This window comes from Ahaetulla prasina, chromosome 8, assembly GCF_028640845.1.
Source record: "Ahaetulla prasina isolate Xishuangbanna chromosome 8, ASM2864084v1, whole genome shotgun sequence".
NCBI lineage: Eukaryota > Metazoa > Chordata > Lepidosauria > Squamata > Colubridae > Ahaetulla > Ahaetulla prasina.
The window spans coordinates 77,677,649-77,699,215 of record NC_080546.1 but is presented as its reverse complement, the minus strand read 5'-3'; the positions used below and the strand labels follow the sequence as shown (position 1 = coordinate 77,699,215).

General features: G+C 39.7%; 1 protein-coding gene across 4 annotated transcripts in view; it reads right to left on the bottom strand.

Annotated features, from left to right (window-relative positions):
* Positions 1-11,964: 11,964 nt before the first annotated feature.
* Positions 11,965-21,567, bottom strand: part of DLC1 (DLC1 Rho GTPase activating protein) — a 390,319-nt gene continuing 380,716 nt past the window's right edge. For all 4 annotated transcript variants that reach the window (XM_058193746.1, XM_058193744.1, XM_058193745.1 and 1 more), the window contains 3 exons: positions 17,985-18,202; positions 17,674-17,847; positions 11,965-15,651 (listed from right to left, as the gene is read on the bottom strand). In XM_058193746.1, the coding sequence (XP_058049729.1) occupies positions 15,531-15,651; positions 17,674-17,847; positions 17,985-18,202 (513 nt within the window). In that variant the 3' untranslated portion in view covers positions 11,965-15,530. The remainder of the gene's footprint in view (positions 15,652-17,673; positions 17,848-17,984; positions 18,203-21,567) is intronic.

Here is a 21,567-nt window from a genome sequence, read left to right as displayed (position 1 = left end):
AGCAGGTCAAAGGAAGGTGGCACCAGCTAAGCACCCAATTTGTAATCATCCCAGTCTCTTATTTCAGATAATCTGGAAACGCTCTGATTGATTCCAAGAAAGGTACCAACCAAATGTGGTTTGTGGGATGAAGTGATCTCCCAATTATCTCCCAAGATCATTACAACCATGGTTGCTTTGTCTAGACTAGGGGTGTCCAGCCTTGGCAATTATAAGACCTGTGGACTTCAGCTCCCAGAATTCCCCAGCCAAGGGAAGTCTTGAAGTTGAAGTCCACACGTCTTAAAGTTGCAAAGGTTGGACCACTCTAGAGTCTAGAATTTACTCAGCGGTGTTAACTACATTCTGGGGTTTTTTTGTCAGAGTGTCCTGGGTCTTAGCTCACACTACAGTTGGCAGAGTGTCACTCACCGTTCAGCCACACGACAAGCTGAAAGAGATGATCCATGTTCTTTTTTCAAAGGGAGGTTTGGAATTGAGTTCCATTCCCTGGCGAGGGCAAGAAAGTGGTTCATCATTGCCTTCTACTGGATGTTTTCTCAAATCACCAATCTAGGGTAGAATCCAGGGATTTCATGAGGGGTTCTCACCTAGGTCCTCACTATTATGACCCCCCTGTTTGGCTTTTTCAAGATCAGATGATCAGGCTTGGATAAGTGGTATGAGACCATTTTATTTATTCTACAAAATCAGTTTTGTAGAATTTTGAAAGGCTTTGTTGGATCTTCAATATTGCATTGCCATTCTTTATTGTGTTTTCTTCCTCATAGTAACCTATCTTGATGCATTTTAAAAAAAATCCAATTCATGCCATTTTTTCCCCTCTCTGAATAGAATTCCATTAGAACGTGCCTTGTTTTTGAGGCATCATTGAAGTCAGGAGTGAAATCCAGCAGGTTTTGACAGGTTCTGGAGAACCAGTAGCAGAAATTTTGAGCAGTTCAGAGAACCGGCAAATACCACCTCTGGCTGGCCCCAAAGTGGGGTGGGAATGGAGGTTTTGCAATATTCTTCTCCCAGGAGTGGGGAAGGAATGGAGATTTTGCAGTATCCTTCCCCTGCCACACCCTCCCAGCCATACCACGGCCACCAAACCACACCCACAGAACCGGTAGTAAAAAAAATTGGATTTCAACACGGATTGCAGCGGGTTATTTCCCCCTACTTCTACATCACAAATGAACATGTTGAGGAAAAATCTACTCGGAGCACAATCAACGGAACCTCATAAATAACAGTGCTGTAATTGCAGGATTTCTTGGAGGAATTCAAAAAGTTGTGTACATTACTTGTAGTAGTAGGTTGATTGCACGTTACAAGTCAAACACGGGGCTCCAAAGATGGAAGAAGACTCCAGTCTTACTGCTTACTCATGTTAACTTTAAAAATGAAATCTGGTCAATATATGTGTGCCAAAGTAAAAAGATGTTTTGAATCTGTTCACAGCTGGCCAGTTATGAAAGCATTTAATCTCAAAACCAAGAAAACAAAACTGAGTTGACTACGTCACCTGTTAAAGGAGGACAGATGCAAAACAATCCTAGATTTCCTGTCTACCAATTCTTCCCTTCCCTATCAGCTCAGTTAAGTGGAAGGAGCCAAAAAAGAATAAAAAAAAGATTCAAAACAGGTTCTGCTGTTTTGAAACCATTTGAGTTGGCCCTTAGATGCAACATTGCTTGGTTAGGACACATCTAAGTCATTAGCACTCAGAAATCCTGAAACTCAGAAAAGCCACAAATTGCAAGGGTGGGGGGAAACACTGGGTTTTAGAAATTGGCATCGTATAAGGATAATAAGCTGGTAAGGTGTTCAGTGCCTGGCAGTGGCCCAGATATTTACTGAACGGGAAAGAATCCCTAATACACATTTAGTCAGGAAATATTCTATACCAGGGGACTCCAGCCTTGGTCCCTGTAAGACTTGTGGACTTCAACTCCCAAAGTTCCTCAGCCAGCTTTGCTGGCTGAGGGACTCTGGGAGTTGAAGTCCATAAGTCTTAAAGGGACCAAGGTTGGAGACCCCTGTTCTATACCCTCTGATATTTAGTCAGGGGATACTTTTGCCTTACAGGTAGTCCTTGACTTATAATCACAATTGGGGCCGGAATTGGGAGTTATTGAGGTCATAAATCTGGACTTATGACCTCAATAACCTCACTGACCACCTGACTGGACTTGATTATGCAATTGTTTTTACAAATGTCATTAAATAAGTTATAGTTGTTAAGAAGACCATGTGGTTATTAAGTGAACCTCGTGGTTATAAGTGCCAACCCATTGCATCCACTGGACAGTCACTTGTCTGAAATGGTATAGGACAGGCATGGCAAACCTTTTCAACACTGAGTGCCAAAAAGGTTGTGTGGAAATGTTGCGCGCGCAGTCACATGCTCGTCGGGGGCAGGCAAAGCCAAAATACGAGTTCTAGCGTGCATGCGGACCTGACAATCAGCTGGCTGGTATGTATGTGCAGGTCAGTTTTCGGCACTGCCACACGCACGAAGGGATCGCACTCCGGAAATGCCGAACTTCTGGATTCTAGTGTGCATGCGCACCCAACGATTAACTGACGGGCGCACATGCGCACAGTAGTTTTCTGCACTACCGTGCGTGCAAAGAACAGCTGATTGTCACGCATGCATGCGCACCAGAAATCTGAAAGACAGGCAACGCCTCACGTGCCGGGCGACATGGCTTCGTATGCCGTTTTTGGGCACACTTGCCATAGGTTTGCCATCATGGGTATAGGATCTCCTGCTTGAGCAAGAGGCTCAGCTAGAAGACCTTTAAGGTCCTTTTCAGCTCTATTCTGATTCTGATTTTATCCAATGATTATTTTTTGTTGGAAAATGCCAAAAAATGTCATGACATATGGCACATCTAAAAAGGGAAGGGGCTTTAATCATGCAGTCACATCTGCAACCTCAACTTTTTTGACGTCCTCTTGCAAACCCCACTTTCTGTTTGCTAGATTATCAGCAACACTTACAATTTATTTTAGAATGATGTATAGAGCTTGCTGTTTTTTATGTGCATTGCAAACATTTCTGATTTTAGGTTATAGATCCTTATTTTAAGTATCTTCCGTGAACTTCTAAGCCAATGATAAGCGTTTCATACAATGATTCCAATAATTCTACGAAATCAAAGTAATGATCCTTCCAGCTCTTTTGGCTGGAAGGATGTTACAATTGCTGCTCTTCATCTAGAACAGGGGTCTCCAACCTTGGCAACTTTAAGACTTGTGGACTTCAACTCCCAGAGTTCCTCAGCCAGCAAAGCTGGCTAAGGAACTCTGGGAGTTGAAGTCCACAAGTCTTAAAGTTGCCAAGGTTGGAGACCCCGTGATCTAGAACTCACAGTGATCCCAGGACCAAAGTATGGAGCTGAATTATTTTATGATTTACCCCTTGATGAGTTGGGTGTTGAGACTTTAGGGAAACCCCATTTCTCTGGTAGACAGACTAGGAGGACAGGACTTCCAAAGTAAAGGGAGTGGAGAATGGAATATCTTTTCTCTTTTGCAAGACAATCATCCTCAGCATTCTGCAGAGGGAAAAATCTCCAATATGCAATTACTGTTCCTTTGTAACCCACTTTTGCAATCTGGGTGCAGAAGATTGGACAGCACCTTTGGATAAATAGACCCAAGTACCAGAGGTGGTATTCAGCAAGTTCTGACCAGTTCTGGAGAACTGGTAGCGGAAATTTTGAGTAGTTCAGAGAACCGGTAAATACCGCCTCTGTCTGGCCCCTCCCCCATCTATTCTCTGCCTCCCGAGTCCCAGCTGATCGGGAGGAAATGAGGGTTTTGCAGTATCCTTCCCCTGGAGTGGGGAGGGAATGGAGATTTTACAGTATCCTTCCCCTGGAGTGGGGAGGGAATGGAGATTTTACAGTATCCTTTCTCTGGTGTGGGGTGGGAATGGAGATTTTACAGTATCCTTCCCCTGGAGTGGGGTGGGAATGGAGATTTTACAGTATCCTTCCTCTGGAGTGGGGTGGGAATGGAGATTTTACAGTATCCTTCCTCTGGAGTGGGGTGGGAATGGAGATTTTACAGTATCCTTCCTCTGGAGTGGGGTGGGAATGGAGATTTTACCGTATCCTTCCTCTGGAGTGGGGTGGGAATGGAGATTTTACAGTATCCTTCCTCTGGTTTGGGGTGGGAATGGAGATTTTACAGTATCCTTCCCCTGCCACGCCCACCAAGCCACACCCACCAAGTCATGCCCCCAGAACCGGTAGTAAAAATATTTGAATCCGATCACTGCCAAGTACACTTGACTCCTGATTTAATGGATACAGTATTCCATGTTGGAATACCGTTAGGCAACACCATGGAAATGGTTGGCCACCTCCGCCTCCCAGGATATTTTTTAGCTTCCCAGTCCAGCCAAAACTCATGACATTTAATTGTTGGCAAGTAACAACAATGCTTAGCTTTCTGAGATCAGCCAAGTTCAGCCCGATGTCACCACCAGCTGTGTAAATAAAGCCCTACGCAACTAAGTTTAGATGGAAGTTAATATTTATTAACTATAAATATTACACACATACACACACGCCTACAGTAGCAAGCTTAGAGAGTAAAACTTAGCAATAATTTTAGGCTTGTGTGTTTTCACCTGTCTTTTCTACCATATAAGAAGAAAGGCGAAGAATATAAATATTTGCTTCCATTTGTTGCTATGTATAAATTTAGGATTATGACTTTTCTGAAGTAAGATATATGGAAACAAATCTGGACCAGAAACCAGAATTTAAAAGATACCGTCAGTCAAAAAAACAAGCCATGTTCAAAGCCATATAAACTCTGTTTTGTCCTAATTACCACAACAGTTTATCCATTCTCATAGTAGAAAATATGTAGAATTCTGTTTTTTTTCTTGTATTGAATTAAGAAGAGATTTAAAAAAAAATCAAGATGGCAGCCATGATGGGATACTTGAAGAGCCGTTTATTACATATATGTTGCCTAGGTTGTCTTAAATTTTTAACCATAAACTTGGGAAAATCCTGGTTGAATTGTTTTGTTAAATTGTTTTCTTTTAGACTGAAGACTAAATTTAACATTTGATTTTTCTTTTTCCATTTAGTTCCTCACTAAACCAAAACCCTAACCTCATGTCTACATATCAATTGCCTTTTTCACCTGGTCTTTTTTTCCATAGGGTAGTTATGAAATAAAAAGATTTGAGAGAAATTGATCCATTCGGTACATAAAGTTGGAGATGGCAATGTTGTATGTTTGTGGGTGGATTTGATTTTTAAACAAGGATAATGTTTTCTTTGTTTAGTTATTCCGTAGATAATGACTCTCCTTCTGGGGTGCTAAAATTACAATTAGGATAAATATAAGAGGACTACTTTACACTCAAGATTGCCAGTGCTTTTCTATCCAAAAACAAATTTCTTAAAATAATTTTGTTGAAATTATGTCTATACCTCAAAGGATGTGCTTCTCGGCTTTGTAATCAAAATGGGAGTTCTTGCTTTTTTTGTGAACTGCATGATACGTCAGCTAATTGTGAGATGCAAGATTTCTGTATCTTTTACAAATGGCCATTTATAATGACAGAAGTGTATTCTAGTTGCTATTGCTTGCTTGTGTAAATGTGTGTCCTCCGATACCACCATTGACTTCACCTGTTGCATTTGAGCTGTGCTGGCGTTGACTCCATATCCTGACTCACAAAACATGCCCGTGAATGTCAGAAAACCATCTTACCTCCCTGAATGAAAGGAATTTGCTAAGAAAAACTCAAAAGGAAAATATTGAAATCTCATATTAGACCTTGCTGAAGTTTAAAAGATACAAAATTTTGGTACAGAAATAGAACACAAATCAGAATACAAGTGTGGAAAAGATGCCGTCCACTGTGTTAAATTTTTAAAAAAAATAATCCTGGGTTTGTAGTTTTTGGCTTGGCAGAACATGAAAATGTGGAAATTATCACCCTGCCTTAGGAATTGTGATCTTAAGACAGACAAATTGAGACTGACTGACTTCATTTTATGGGCAAACCAGGCCATCGTGTGTTACCCTGCCAACCCATCAAATATTTTTGTATACTTCTTCATGGCAACTAGGCCATGTCTAGCAAACCATTTTTATGGGGTGACACAACGATGATACTTAACTGTTTTAAATATTTTTTCTTTAGCTTCTGATGCTATTTCAGTAGCATGGGGTGGAGATTCTACTTATTCCTGACATCACCATGTATGTGTACGCATGTATAGCACTCATGGTCACACGCTTCCAGGAGATGGACCATTTCAGGATTTAATGCCTTCCAGCTTTTAGAAGTCGGTAGCAATAGCAATTAGACTTACAGTATATACTGCTTCACAGTCCTTTACAACCCTCTCTAAGCAGTTTACAGAGTCAGCATATTTGCCCCCAACCATCTGGCTCCTCATTTTACTGACCTCAGAAGGACGGAAGGCTGAGTCAACCTTGAGACGGTCAGGATTGAACTCCTGGAGTGAACAATGAGTTAGCCTGTAGTACTGCATTCTAACCACTGCACCACGGCTCTTAGTGATGATATTCCTGAAGCATTCTTTTTCACATCCTAACAGATCTAGTTTGGCTTAGTTATCGTGGCAAACAATAGTTATTCTAGCATACAATAATCTGGCATAGATATATATTTTTTAAAAATGGAGCCCCACCTGTAAAGACCCACTTTTTAAAAAAAAAAATCTATTAACTTGTGCTGCCTGTAAAAATGGAGTAAATTTTGTCTGCCATCTTGTTTTTTTTCCCTCACACTACTTTCCCCTGCATGTAAGAGTATATTTCTGGGCTAGTTTTTAAAAAAATTACAGTAAAACACAATAATGGGAATAATGGCTGAGATCTTTAGTCTTTGTAGGCTATTATCAGCATTTAAAGTTGGGCTCAGGAAGTAACATTTTCCCAAACAGCCTCCCTCTCTCTCAATGATCCATCTTGATTGAGTCATCTCCTTCTGTTCTGTCCTGCTACTTCAATAAATACAACACACCATTGGTCAGAGTGAACAAATTTTAACTTTTGGAATCTTTCTTCCACATGATTGCCTTTGATGAAACGAGAATAGTGATATTTATTCTGTAAGCAGGAGGCTGGATTGGCTTTCTGCAAACAGTATTGACAAGGGGCCATGAGGATTCAAGTTGGTGGCACCGGTTGGTGGCCCGTCAAAACTATAGTTGCTTTTTGTGGCAAATGTTCTCAATCATTCTTCATCATGTGTCTGCTTTGTGCATCTTTTAATATGGAGATAATTGGCACCTTTTGTGAAGAATTAGACTTCTTATTTTATCCAAATGATAGGCAACTATTCTTGAAATTGCATTTGTAGTGATGAATTCATATAGTCCAAATTCACTGGATACCACACTATAAGATACTGCTGTGCACCTCAGAATGACAGAAATATCATCGCACATTTCATCCAAGCTATTAAAAATTTAGAACTCAAATGCCAGTTCATTACTGGGTAACTTCTTGCCATGTATTTTGAGTAGCAATTCTCAATAGCTTAATTGCCAACTTCGTACCAAATATTATTCTGTGACTGTCTTAACTGTCATTTAAAAGTTAAACATCATTTCATTCAAAATGTCCAGATTTTCAGTGATTCTATGGTAACTAATAAAATGTATATATTAGACTGATCATGAATGTCTGTATTTTGTATTTTGTTTCATTAAAATACAACAAAGCTTCAATTTTTTAAAAAACATGTATCTAAGAAATTCTTAAGTCTACAGGTCAGAAAATGGGGTTGAAATTCAAACACAATTGGAAGACTCCCACTGAATAATTCTGCATTGTCATCATAAAAAAAAAATTGGCTGGTGCACTAAAAGTTGCAAATTAGGAATGACAGTGACCGAAATATGTCTAGAGCTATAAATGTTCAAGAAGCTGATTTTAGAGGGCCCTCTTCTGGACTATAAAGACCCAACATTACTTGATTTTACAAATTCCTATTCACTAAGATCTTAACCTAAAAAATATAGGAGACGCACATAAGGTCTAAATTGCAACTAAAAATACAGACAAAATATTGTCCTAGGTCAGTGGGGAAATGTGGATTATTTGTACCCTATGACTATCATTAAGTGTTGTACCTTAGGATTCTTGATGAAGGTATCTTTTCTTTTATGTACACTGAGAGCATATGCACCAAGACAAATTCCTTGTGTGTCCAATCACACTTGGTACTTTCCTTTTAATGTGACACATCTACTAGCCAACCCAATCTCAAGGTTACCTTTTGCCTTGTCGATTGCCAGTCAAAACAGCTGCAAAGACCTACCTATGTTAAGTGTATCTAGTGAAGTTGATATTGTATGCCATGCCTATGCAAGAGTGACATATCCCAACACAGTCTTTGAATGCTTGCTCCTTTGAAATCTGGGCATAGGAGTAGGCTGTATATACTTCAAATGAATAAACAGCACACATGATTTAAAATATAACTGCTCTCTTGCTGTGGCCTCTGTTGGTCCTTTCCCACCTGATCTCTTTGCATTTAAGATTATTATGAGGTAAAATTTAAAATGTAGAGGTAGCCCTCAACTTACAATCACAACTGAACCCCAAATTTCCATGAATAAACAAGGATGTTACTGAGTTTTGCCTCACTTTATGGCCTTATTTTTTTTTTGCAAATCAAGGACTATCTTATTTTGTGAATACAGTATAGCAGGGGTCTCCAATGTTGGCAACTTTAAGCCTGGTGGACTTCAACTCCCAGAATTCCCCAGACAGCTTTGCTCAGAAAATATCCTAAGAGAAAGACTTTGTTCCTAAAGTAAATTAACCAAAATTGGGTAAAAGTTTTTTTTTTGGGGGTGGGGTGGTTAATGTCACACAAACCTATTATCCAATAACTACAGGGATATTTAGACCCGTGGTGGCACAGTGATTAGAGTGCAGTACTGCAGGCTACTTCTCCTGACTGCCAATTGCCAGCAGTTTGGCAGTTCGAATCTCACCAGGCTCAAGGTTGACCCGTCTTCCATCCTTCTGAGGTGGGTAAAATGAGGACCCAGATTGTTGGGGGCAAGAGGCTGACTCTGTAAACTGCTTAGAGAGGGCTATGAAACGGTATATAAGTCAAAGTTCTACTGCTATTAAAATAAGGATTTTAACTTTGACTGTAACTTTGTTGCTGGCAATCCTTATGATTTATATTGATATATTGACCATCAATTGTGTTGTAAATGTTGTACCTTGATGAACGTATCTTTTCTTTTATGTACACTGAGAGATGTTTTTTTTAAGGGTTGTTTTTTAGTATTGTATGTATTGTTTCTTTTGTATTTTATTTTGGCTGTTCACCGCCCTGAGTCCTTCGGGAGAAGGGCGGTATACAAATTAAAATATTATTATTATTATTATTATTATTATTATTATTATTATTATTATTATTATTATTATTATTATTATTATTATTATTATTATTATTATATGCACCAAGACAAATTCCTTGTGTGTCCAATCACACTTGGCCAATAAAAAATTCTATTCTATTCTAGGCAACGAAGGAGAAAGTTGGAAAGCACTGGTCTAACCACTCAATGCATTTGGTGAAGTCAACTGCTCACAAAATACTCCTTTTAACAAAATTTGAGAACCAGCGTTTCTCTTTCTGCTCATAGACACGTTTGCTGATTTTATTTCTGTTTATAACATCCAGGGGCAATTATTCAGGCATCGAACAATTCCACACAAGAGTTATGAAATGGCGAGTAAACGTTTCAGAAAGGTTGGGTGGCTTGTTTTCCACTAGAGGGCACTCAGTCTATTGAGGAAGAGCAGTGGATTGTGCACCATATTAGCTACAGCATAAAAAAAACCAGGCCTGACAGACAGCCAATTTTCTAGTGAATTTCCTTCAGAAGATATGATACTTGGCAGGAAAACATAACGAGTAATCATCCCGGTCAAGAAGTCAGTACAAATGGACAGATGTTTCTTTTGCGGATCATTTGCTAGTGAAATTCCTATCATCTGATTTGAGGATAGGCGATGCAACGTGGTACATCTAGCTACCTTGGAGTGCAATGCTTATACCGCGTTTTCCCGAAAATAAGACCCTGTCTTATATTTTTTTGAACCCTGAAAGAAGCGCTTGGCCTTATTGCCATGCGTTCGAAAAGCCCGATTGGGCTTATTATCAGGGGATGTCTTATTTTGAAGGAAACAGGGTATGTTTGGAACTGGCCAGCATGGCAAGGGGTATGAACGTGGCAATCCAAATGCATGTAGACAGCATCAGTTTGGATCCTTTTATTCTGTCTTTCTTGGTTGACAGAATTGTCAGTTGCTTCTGGTACGAATAACACACCATTCAGGACTCCCAATTATTGACAATATGAAAGATGGGGGCTATCATATTTCTTACCTGACTCATTCCATCTTCTTTGTGAAAGCAAAATTACAGCACAGCATACACTGGAAAATTGTTGTTTTACAGACTGAGTGCTGGTTTTACAGAAGGCCTCAGCCTGTCGGTACTGAGGGTTAAAAATCAGCGTCCCTTGGATGCCTGTTATTTCTACATCTATTTTCATTGGCAAAATTGTTCTCAAAGGCCTTTGAAATACAACTGAGGCTCGGCCTCCTTAAGAATCCTAATTAGACAATAGAATAGAATAGAATTTTTATTGGCCAAGTGTGATTGGACACACAAGGAATTTGTCTTTGGTGCATGTGCTCTCAGTGTACATAAAAGAAAAGATACGTTCATCAAGGTACAACATTTACAACACAATTGATGATCAATATATCAATATAAATCATAAGGATTGCCAGCAACAAAGTTACAGTCATACAGTCATAAGCGGAAAGGGATTGGTGATGGTGAAGAGGAGCTAGTTAGAAGTGAATAAACAAATACAGATATTCTTGTTAGTTACTGTTATCTTCAGCCTAGTTTGTGTCTTCACCTAAGGGATTAAATCCGCTAAAAGTCTAAATGCAGGTCAACAGAACTGGAGGAAAGGAACTTCTTAGAATCTTACGATTTTATTTTTTTACCTTCACCCTAATTAAAAAAAAGAGGCAGGGCTATAATCACCTAGCCATAGCTGTCTTGACTTTTTGGATTTCCCCCGCTTGAATCTTCCTCCAATGATGTGTAAGCATGTGACTGTGGCTATATATGATTTTTTTTTTAAAAAAAAATAACCAGAATGTCCCAAATGGAACTTATTTCCAGGGCACAAAAAACGGTTGTTCTCTCTAGTGATTGCTTTCTAACATTTTGTAGTTGACCTTCCTCAATACCGTACTTCTACCCCGTTGAGAATGACAAAGACCAAAGCTCTGCTTTTGGCTTCCTTCCTTTGCTTTCACCAGTTTAGCGCTGGGGGGACTTCCCCCTGCTTTTTGTCTTTTGTTTTGAAGGAACCTTCGCATTTCCTGGACAGACCAGCAGCATTTCCTTTGTGCTTTTGAACAATTTTTGTTTAAACAGCTCTTACATTATTATTCTGATGAACTAAAAAAAAAATGAGGATGTAGCCTGCTTATCTGGGTCTTTATGCAATTGGATAAACTGAAAACCCTGCACGGACAGCCCTAAATTGTTCAAGTGGAGGCCTTAAGAGCTGTTTTTACAAGCTTGTTCGCCTGTTCAAACCTCTGCATGGGATTATACTTCAAGAGGGGTTTTGTTCCTTTAAAGTTTGGAAAGGACTTTGCTAGTTAAAAGAGGATGTGATTACAGGAAGCTGAACAACACTAGAAATATCTACAACAAACTGTGTGTTCCAACATCAGGATTAAAAAAACAACAACAACGTACATTGACACGATCTGCATGTATGGTAAGACACATTTGAGACATCTGGTCCATGGATCAAATGCCACTTTTTTTCCTTCTTGGGTAGACTCTACAGTTGCAAAAGGCCACAGAAAATGGAGAAGAATTCAATATATCACACAAACACAAACACTTAATAGTGCATTTATTGACTATGTTCTGTACGGGCATATAATAGCAAGCTATAAACCTTTTCTTCTTTTATCTTTTTTTTTTCTTCAGTTGTGTAGAACATATTTACACTGGAGGAAAGGACAGCCAAACTTAAGATTACAAACACCCTGCCTCTCCTTCAAAGAATATCTGAGGTATAAATACAAGTACATCTTAAATAATTATCTCCATGCTTTATCTATGCTGGACAATAAAGTGTGAACACGTTTACAACAGAATGGTATGTACAACATATTTTTTTTTACATATTTAAAGAAATGAAAAGTATACAAAGAATACACAATTCACCTATTGATGAGAACTGTAAATGGCACAATACCTAAAACCTTCACCTGGCAACACATTTTACAAGGACATCAGTGGAATGACTGCCAGGGTCTTTAGCTAGGAATAAGGCTGCCTTTATTCACCTGTTGCCCTCCAGATGCAAATGGCAATTGAAGGGCATCAGATCAAGGAGCCTTACAGCCTAAGACTACGCTTCATGTTTGAAGTACAAAACATTTGGAAAGCAGGTAGTCCTCAACTTACAACTGGTTGCTTAGCAATTATTCGAAGTTACCATGGACACCCCCCAAAAAAAAGATAACTTACGACCCAGTTCTGAAGCATTTTGGGCAATCGGCCACATGGCTGTTTGCAGTGTCCTGCAATCAGGTGACTGTAATTTATGACTTTTTTTTTCTGGAAACAGGAATTTACTTGCAGTTTCCAGGAAAAAAAATTGCCCACAGAGAACAACAGATTCGCTTAATGCCTGCAAGCATTTGCTATGTGGCTCCCAGGTCCCATCACTTGCGGTTTACAATTGTAATTGGCAGGCACAACTATGTTTATAAGTCAAGGATTACCTGTAATGGGAAGATATAACCTAGGACACTTCCTGTCTCACCCCCATTGCACTCCCCCTTCCTGTTTCCCTGAAACAGTCAGTACCAGTCTATTTTTGATTCTGGTGATGGTGTCCCTTGTAATTATAATTTATTTCTTTGAACAGAGCAGCATGCTTGTCCCAAGAACAGGAAGATCTTGAAGGACACTGTCTTCTGAAACAGGGGTCTCCAACCTTGGCAACTTGAAGACTTGTGGACTCCAACTCAATTCTGGGAGTTGAAGTCCACAAGTCTTCAAGTTGCCAAGGTTGGAGATCCCTGTTTTGAAGCGTATACAAGGAAGAATTCTAACCTACCATATAGTCCCTCTCTTGACATAACACTGCTTATAGACTGAACACCGAGACCAAAGCTACCCAAGGCATAGTACAGGTGAAGAATTAGGAAGAGCTCTTCCCAATACTCTCAAAAGTAATCTCAAACACTCTATGAAAATAATAATAATAATAATACTGTCAATGGTATCTAAGAGCTTCTTCTAAATATGCCACAGTCCCAAGGCTGGGAAAGAAGACCAGGTGAAAATTGCACAGGTCTTTTCTGAATGAACAAAGCACGCCAAGTGCCAATTTCCACATAATCTTTGGTGACAACATACATCTTGGCAGTAATTTAAAGCTATGAGGGGCTGGTTTTAGTTATCCAAATGGATCCATACAATGATTTTATTCCAAATATACAGATAAATAATCTTTCGTTTTAGTTCATAGCATTCACACCTGAGACTTGCATCCGTCAATCAGAGTGTGATTTTTGTAGTGGGGCACCATAGCAGATTTGGAAAGGGGTAAGGGCTGGATTCACAACAAGACATGAAGTCCTGCTTTTTACCCTTGAATTACATGACAGAAATGTTATTTAACAGCATGGATTACAATGATTTTTTAGTCTTCATATCAGCCAATGCACTGGAATAAAATACATATATTCTGTAACAAGGAAGGAAGGACAATATTTATCTTCCCTGTGCTTTGTTGTATTTACAGTAAAATCTATTACTGAAACAGTGTCATTCTCTAAAATCTTTTTAAAAAGATTCCTTACTAATAATGCTCATTAAGATGTGCAGAAACTGTTGACAAATACTACATGCAAAATAATAATTTGACTCCCTTCCATTCCCCCCCAAACATTGGATAACTAATCTGTAGTTTTTAGACTGGTAAAATGACAACATTCTACATGTATCTTCCTATTTTCATTTACTACTGCTACCACAGCTCTGCTCTAGCTTATACTTCTGGGATGTCTTATACAAAGGTCACCAGAGAACCCTTGGTCATTTTAATCCGTTTATCTTATCCTGCAGTTCTTTGCATTATGTCCTATAATTTTGTGGCACGAATATTTGTTTTTACCCAACTACATTGCTTCTAATTTTGGGGGATAATTTCCTCCAAACCTTGTCGATAAATGAGGTTATATGATTACAATGGAATGGGTTATATGAATAACTCCTAGGAGTATCTGCTATGCGGAAACATTTTAGAACTTTATAATGTTCCAGTTATGAATATTTTTCAGTGTTGTCCTTTCCAGCTACAGAAAGGAGTTTTGGCCCTGTTGTCAAACTACAAGCATTTATTCCTATGTTAATTAAACCAAGATGTTGCTTAGGTTTCTATTTGTTATCTTAACATATGAACGGATATTAAAAGAATAAGCGGTAGGAAAAGTGACTTCATTCACATTTTCTTGAGATGCTCTTTACAGATTGTTAAGAAAGTATTCCAAGCAATATGAAGTCTGGGCGTGGCCAACGCGTGGCCAGTATTCTCCTGGGGCAGCTATGAAAAGCTGAGACCTTTCAACTGGAAGCACATACAAAATTACTGCCATACAAAAGACACACACTGAAATATATCTGGCATTTTTAAAATAAGTTTCAAGTGTTCTGCTTTTCACCATTCTTTGACCTGGCTGATGTAGACCACACTTTTCAATTTTTAGAAACACATATGAATAATAAGAACTCAGCGGAATGAAGAGTTGATGCTCGTAATGGGTCTCTCAGTCAAATTCTAGGCCGATTCTCTTCCCACCTGCTAAATTCTTCCCAATGCCTTCCAAGTGTACCAGACACTCTGTTTCTGCCATTTTGGCTCTTCATACTCCAGTCAACAAGTTAGACAATCATTCACACCTTCACCTTCGTGCAAACCTTCCTTCACTTACTCTCGCGAAAATCCACTTGAGGAACACACCAAATCCAGTGGCTGCTGCAGTCCCTCCACAAATGACATACAGATACATAGATAAAAAGCTAACGTAATATAGGAATGAATAATTTTCACTATATTTCAGAAATATATTTCAGTCTTAGAGCTTTGCTTCTCAGAAGCAATTCACAGCACCTAAGCAAACATTAATCTTACCTTTAAAAAAAAAAAGTTGCACCATCCAAAATTTTCCAGTTAAGATCTACACTATAGGCCTAACACAGACAAAAAAAAAGCAGCTTTAAAAAACACTAGGGATTGTCACTGGATTTTGATGGACAATCTCAAACCCATTCCAGAATGTTTCTCTTCAGGACCTAATGGATATCTGTTCCGTCCTAGGGTGGATAATCAACCTTCCCTCAAAATCTCTAGATAGGCTGGTGCTGTGCTGGTCCACTTGATCCATCACCTGGATGTTGCTTCCTTAGCTTCAAGATTTTGATTAAGGAAAGAGTCTCTAATCCTCACAACCTCAGCTGCGCACAAGTGCCCAAATGCTTTTGTGTACCAGTCAGGCTTGTGTCCCCTGTTTCAAAGAAAGAAAAGATGGGATTTAGATAGGTTTTCTCCAAATATCCTGGACATAAATTGCTACAACTTCTACCCTCAAAAAGACGGTTTAGGGCAGAGGTCTCCAACCTTGGACACTTTAAAATTTGTGGACGTCAATTCCCAGAGTTCCTCAGCCAGAAAAGCTGGCTGAGGAACTCTGGGAGTTGAAGTCCACAAATCTTAAAGTGGCCAAGGTTGGAGACCCCTGGTTTAGGGCACTGCGCACCAAAACGATTAGACACAAGGACAGTTTTTCCTTGAATGCCATCATTCTGCTTAACAACTAATTCCCATAACACTGTCAAATAATTTACTAAGATTGTATTACTATTATTCATCTCTTCCTTTCTAGTATCTATCTTTTCCCACTTATTACTATAACCATGTTGCATGTATCTTTCAATTATACTGTTTTTGTTTCCTAGTAAGATTTGATAGCTTATTAGTAACCTTGACTATCGCTAAGTTTTGTATCTTTTTATTCTTGATGAATGTATTTTATTCTCCTTATGTATACTGAGAGCTTATGCACCAAAAACAAATTCCTTGTGTGTCCAATCACACTTGGCCAATAAAGAATTCTATTCTATTCTATTCTATTCTATTCTATTCTATTCTATTCTATTCTATTCTATTCTATTCTATTCTATTCTATTCTATTCTTTTTTCCTACTCTACTCTACTCTACTCTATTCTAAACAAGTATGGAATAGAAACAACCAAAGGGGTAGGTAGTAAGGCTGAGTTAAGGAAAGATTGCCTTTTAGAATATTATGTATTTCCCCAAAAATCTCCATTTAGGTTCCCAAAGAGACCTCGAAAAGCACAATTTGCAAAAACTGACTAAACCATCTTTTTGTAAGCAAATCTTTTGAGCTGATTTGAAAGCATGCTGTGGGCACTCAAATAAAAAGGCAGCCGTGGTACAGTAAGCAGGTAAACAAATTAATTGCAAACAAAAGAAGGCAACAAGCAAGGTTGCTCTGTTCCATCTGCTCTTGTTCCCAAGGAACGTGTTGCCCTTGTTAAAGGAACATCTACAATACTACCTCTGGCCTGACTTTGGCCCCAAATGCATTCTTCAAAAACAGAAGCATGGTTTCTGTTGTTTAAGGCATTTAAACAACATTAAACAACATTTAATTTTATTCAAAGGTTCTTAAAAAAAGTAAATTGCCAAGTCAGGTAACAAGGGATATTTCTTTGGAACCATTAGTATCAATAAGCCAACAATGCTGATTAGTAATCAAAAGTAACCAAATTAGTTTTAATTGGCTTTTTTACCATGGAGTGGCAAGTGCCCTTCAGAAGTGGGGGTCTTTAATATACACAATCCCTTGCCAATGACCATATAGAGAATTATGATTATCCAAGATATCTGGAGGTCACTGTTGTTTATGCTGTCTTACAATATACAATAATTAGTTTTGGGCACTGTAACTTTTTGTTCCCCAAACAATTCTAGAGCAGGTGTCAGCAACCTGCAGCTCTTTGGACCCTCTGCTGTGGCTCCCTGAAAAGTGTTCCCACCACTGGCTGGCCTCGCCCTTCACCGTCCCCTCCCAGTCACTCCTTGTCTGGCCTGAGAAGCTAAGAGTGACCGCGGGGGATAGAGAAGCAGCCTGGGCAGAGACAGAGAGATATAGAGAGAGGAGGAGAGAGAGACATAGAGAGATACGGGGGGTGGGGAGAGGGGGGGAGGAAGGGGGAAAGAGAGAGAGATGTCAGAAGGGTTTTGTGGTTCCCGGTGTTTTTTAACAACCGGTTCTCTTCCCTAATGACCGGCTGGGTAGGTGTGGCTAGGGGGGGGTCATGTGATTGGTGGAAGTGAGTGACATCGAGTTGGCCACGCCCACCCAGGTTTTGCGGCTCCCAGTGTTTTCTTTTCTGTGAGAAATGGGTCCAAATGGCTCTTTTGAGTGCTTAAGGTTGTAGACCCCTGTTCTAGAGATCGAACTTCCCGCCCAACCTAAGGAAAATAGAGGACAAAATTTACCTTAAATCAATTCGGCACATATATGTGAGTTTGGATTTTCCTATCCCGCAAGGTTCAATAAGATATCTGGACAACAGCACATTCACTCTGACACCAAGGATGGGCGCACGGTCATGTTCCACTGAGAAACCTAAGAGCGCGCATGCTCCCTTAGAGAGATTGGTTCTCCAAGTCCTGTTAGAATCAAGCACAACTTCTGTAAGAATGGATGAGGGTGAAAGGAAGATGAGCAAGTTTATCCAGATGCGTTTTTATTCCCAGCTGCTGAATGTTAAGAAAGATGTTTTATGGATACAGTCTGTATAGTTTACCTGAGGATGACAAAGTCTCTTGCTGGGTGTGGCGCCATATTGTTTTGTACAAATTGATAAACATCCGTCTGGCTATCCAAAGTCTCAATGACTTTAGCGTCTAAAAGATCTTCATCCCAAAGATGCTGTTCTTTGGCGATACGGTTTAATACTTCTTCAGGCGTCGCAGGGATTTCAACCACGGATTTCCACAGCCGTAGAGGTGGACCTTCACAAACCTGCAAGTACATCGTTGCTAAAGAGTTTAATCATCTTTATTGCAACAGTCCTTTTCTTGAATGATCATGATTATGGATAAATGGAACCGCACTGACTCAAAACAAAATATCAAGTCATTTCTGATTGTTCTATATTGCAATGAAAATTTTGGGCCAGCCAGTTTGGAGAACAGAGTGCACAAAATGATACCAACAACAGCCTTATTTAGCGAGAGAGAGCGAGAGAGAGCGAGAGAGAGCGAGAGAGAGAGAGAGAGAGAGAGAGAGAGAGGGAGAGAGAGATTGTCATATTTATGGATTAGAATATTTTATTTGGCCAAGTGTGATTATAATAATAATAATAACAGAGTTGAAAGGGACCTTGGAGGCCTTCTAGTCCAACCCCCTGTCCAGGCAAGAAACCCTACACCATTTCAGACAAATGGTTATCCAACATCTTCTTAAAAATTTCCAGTGTTGGAGCATTCACTCACAACTTCTGCAGGCAAGTTGTTCCACTGATTAATTGTTCTAACTGTCAGGAAATTTCTCCTTAGTTCTAAGTTGCTTCTTTCTTTGATCAGTTTCCACCCATTGCTTCTTGTTCTACCCTCAGGTGCTTTGGTGAACAGTCTGACTCCCTCTTCTTTGTGGCAGCCCCTAAGATATTGGAACACAGCTATCATGTCTCCCCTAGTCCTTCTTTTCATTAAACTAGACATACCCAGTTCCTGCAACCGTTCTTCATATGTTTTAGCCTCCAGTCCCCTAATCATCTTTGTTGCTCTTCTCTGCACTCTTTCTAGAGTCTCCACATCTTTTTTACATTGTGGCGACCAAAACTGAATGCAATATTCCAAGTGTGGCCTTACCAAGGCATTAGATTAGATACACAAATAATTTGTCTCCGGTGCAGAAGCTCTCAGTGTACATGCACACCAAAAGAATGTGATGATGATGACAACAACAACAACAAGAGGGGGTAGCAAGGAAGATAATAAGGAGGATAATGTTAATACTACAGCCATACTACAAGGGTAAATATGCCCAGACATTAGACAGCACTGTGAGAATTAGATATTCAGCAGAGTGATGGTCCAAGGGAAAAAAATGCCTTTGTGTCTAGTTGTTTTGGTCTGGAGAAGATGAAAAGTTTATGTCCAGGATGTGAGGGTCTATAGATATTTCTCAGCTCTCCTTCTGACCTGTGCAATGGAAGTCAGGCTGGTTGCAATTGTTGTTGTTTTTTGCAATCCATTTGAGTCTGTGCCTGGTACCAAACCAGACTGTTATAGAAGGTATATATGACACACTCAACAATTCCTCTGTAAAACTGTATCAGCAGTTCTTGGGGCAGCCTGAATTTCCTGAGTGGGACCAGGAATGGAAGTCAGGCTGGTTGCAATTGTTGTTGTTTTTTGCAATCCATTTGAGTTTGCAAATTGAGGAAGAACATTCTTTGTTGTGCCTTTTTAATGAGTTGTAACTGTGCCTTTCCAATCCTGGGAATCCCAAAATCTGATGGACTCTGCTGCTGATACTATGATGTCCAATGTGACAAGAGGTGGTAAAACACAAGAGTTTCTCCTAAAATGGGCCTCTGGTGGCTCAACAGACTAAAACAGTCTGTTATTAACACAGCTGCTTGCAATTACTGCAAGTTCAAGTCCCACCAGGCCCAAGGTTGACTCAGCCTTCCATCCTTTATAAGGTAGGTAAAATGAGGACCCAGATTGTTGGGGGCAATAAAAGTTGACTTTGTATATAATATACAAATGGATGAAGACTATTGCTTAACACAGTGTAAGCCGCCCTGAGTCTTCGGAGAAGGGCAGGATATAAATTCAAATAAAAAAAAAATCCACTCTCATCTCTACGGTTTCAAGCTCCAGATTGTTACAGCTGCACCACAGGACCAGTGGCTTAACCTCTCATCTGTATGCAGGTTCATCACCATCTCGAATGAGGCCGACAACTGTTGCATCATCTCCAAATTTCAGAACTTTAACAGAGGTTTCCTTGGTAGTCATTGGTAGAAGGAAAAGACCAATGGTGAGAACACACAGCCTTGAGGGACACTTATACTCTCTGTTCGGGTACTAGATGTAATTTTCAGCCTCATCTGTTGCTTCCTATCTGTCAAAAAAACTGATTATTCACCTACAAATATGAGCAGATATAGTAAGCTAGATCAATTTAGAGAATTTCTGAGATGGTGGTATTGGATGCTGAGCTAAAGTCCTCAAAAAAAGGCCCTGGGGATTGGTCACCAAATACAGGACACAGAGGTTTTGTCATTACAAACAATGGTTTATATACATGACTTCTATATGCAAACATACACATGGTAGGCATACCAGAGAAGCAATCAGTCTTCTCAACTCTACACGGAGAACTACAATGCAGGTACACGACGAGAGAGAGAGAGAGAGAGAGAGAGAGAGAGAGAGAGAGAGAGGCAAACTGACAGGCAAACTGAAGGGGTCTATCAGTGGATCTGTGACGAGTTTCAGGTGGGCCAGCAATAGCATCTCGAAGGTCTTCATGAATACGGAGGTAAGAGCAACCAGTCTGTAGTCATTTAGCTCCCTGATGGGACATTTCTTAGGAACCTGGATGATGGTAGAGCGTTTAAAGCAAGAAGGGATATAGATCACCGCCACTGATTTATTAAAAATCTAAGTAAAGACAGTGGCCAGCTGTTTAGCACAGGCTTTCCGTCAAGAATGTCTATGGAGAGTCTCAATCATCCAGGTCAGGGGTCTCCAACCTTGGTCACTTTAAGACTTGTGGACTTCAACTCCCAGCTTTGCTGGCTGAGGAACTCTGGGAGTTGAAGTCCACAAGCCTTAAAGTGACCAAGGTTGGAGACTTCTGATCCAGGTCATAGTTGTCCCAAAGGTGCTTTTTCAAGAGGCAACTGGACTTTCTTATTTTTTCTTTGAAGACGTTTCGTTTCTCATCCAAGAAGCTTCTTCAGGAATGGAAGAGTTTCCGTCACTGCATCTGGCCCTGGAGCTTTTCTGATCTTTTGCCTATTGATTAGACCTTCCACATTTTTTTCTGGAATTGCCAGAGGGATTGAGTTAGGTATCAGAGAATGGTCTACTGTTGGTGGTGTATTGGATTACTTTATAGATGTAATATTTAAGTCAGTGGTGGACTCATGACAACCACAAATCAAAATGTTAGGATTTGCCACAACCTTCATTTTTCATTCAGTTCTTCTAATGAAGAATGATAGAAAAGTCTTAAAATAAAACATGCCATGTCTTAGAATGCATGCATTACACAAACATCTATGCATGATCTAAGATTACAGAAAGACAATGCATGAGACTGAAGGAATATTAACCATTTACATTAAATTTGGTCTGTTAAAATCT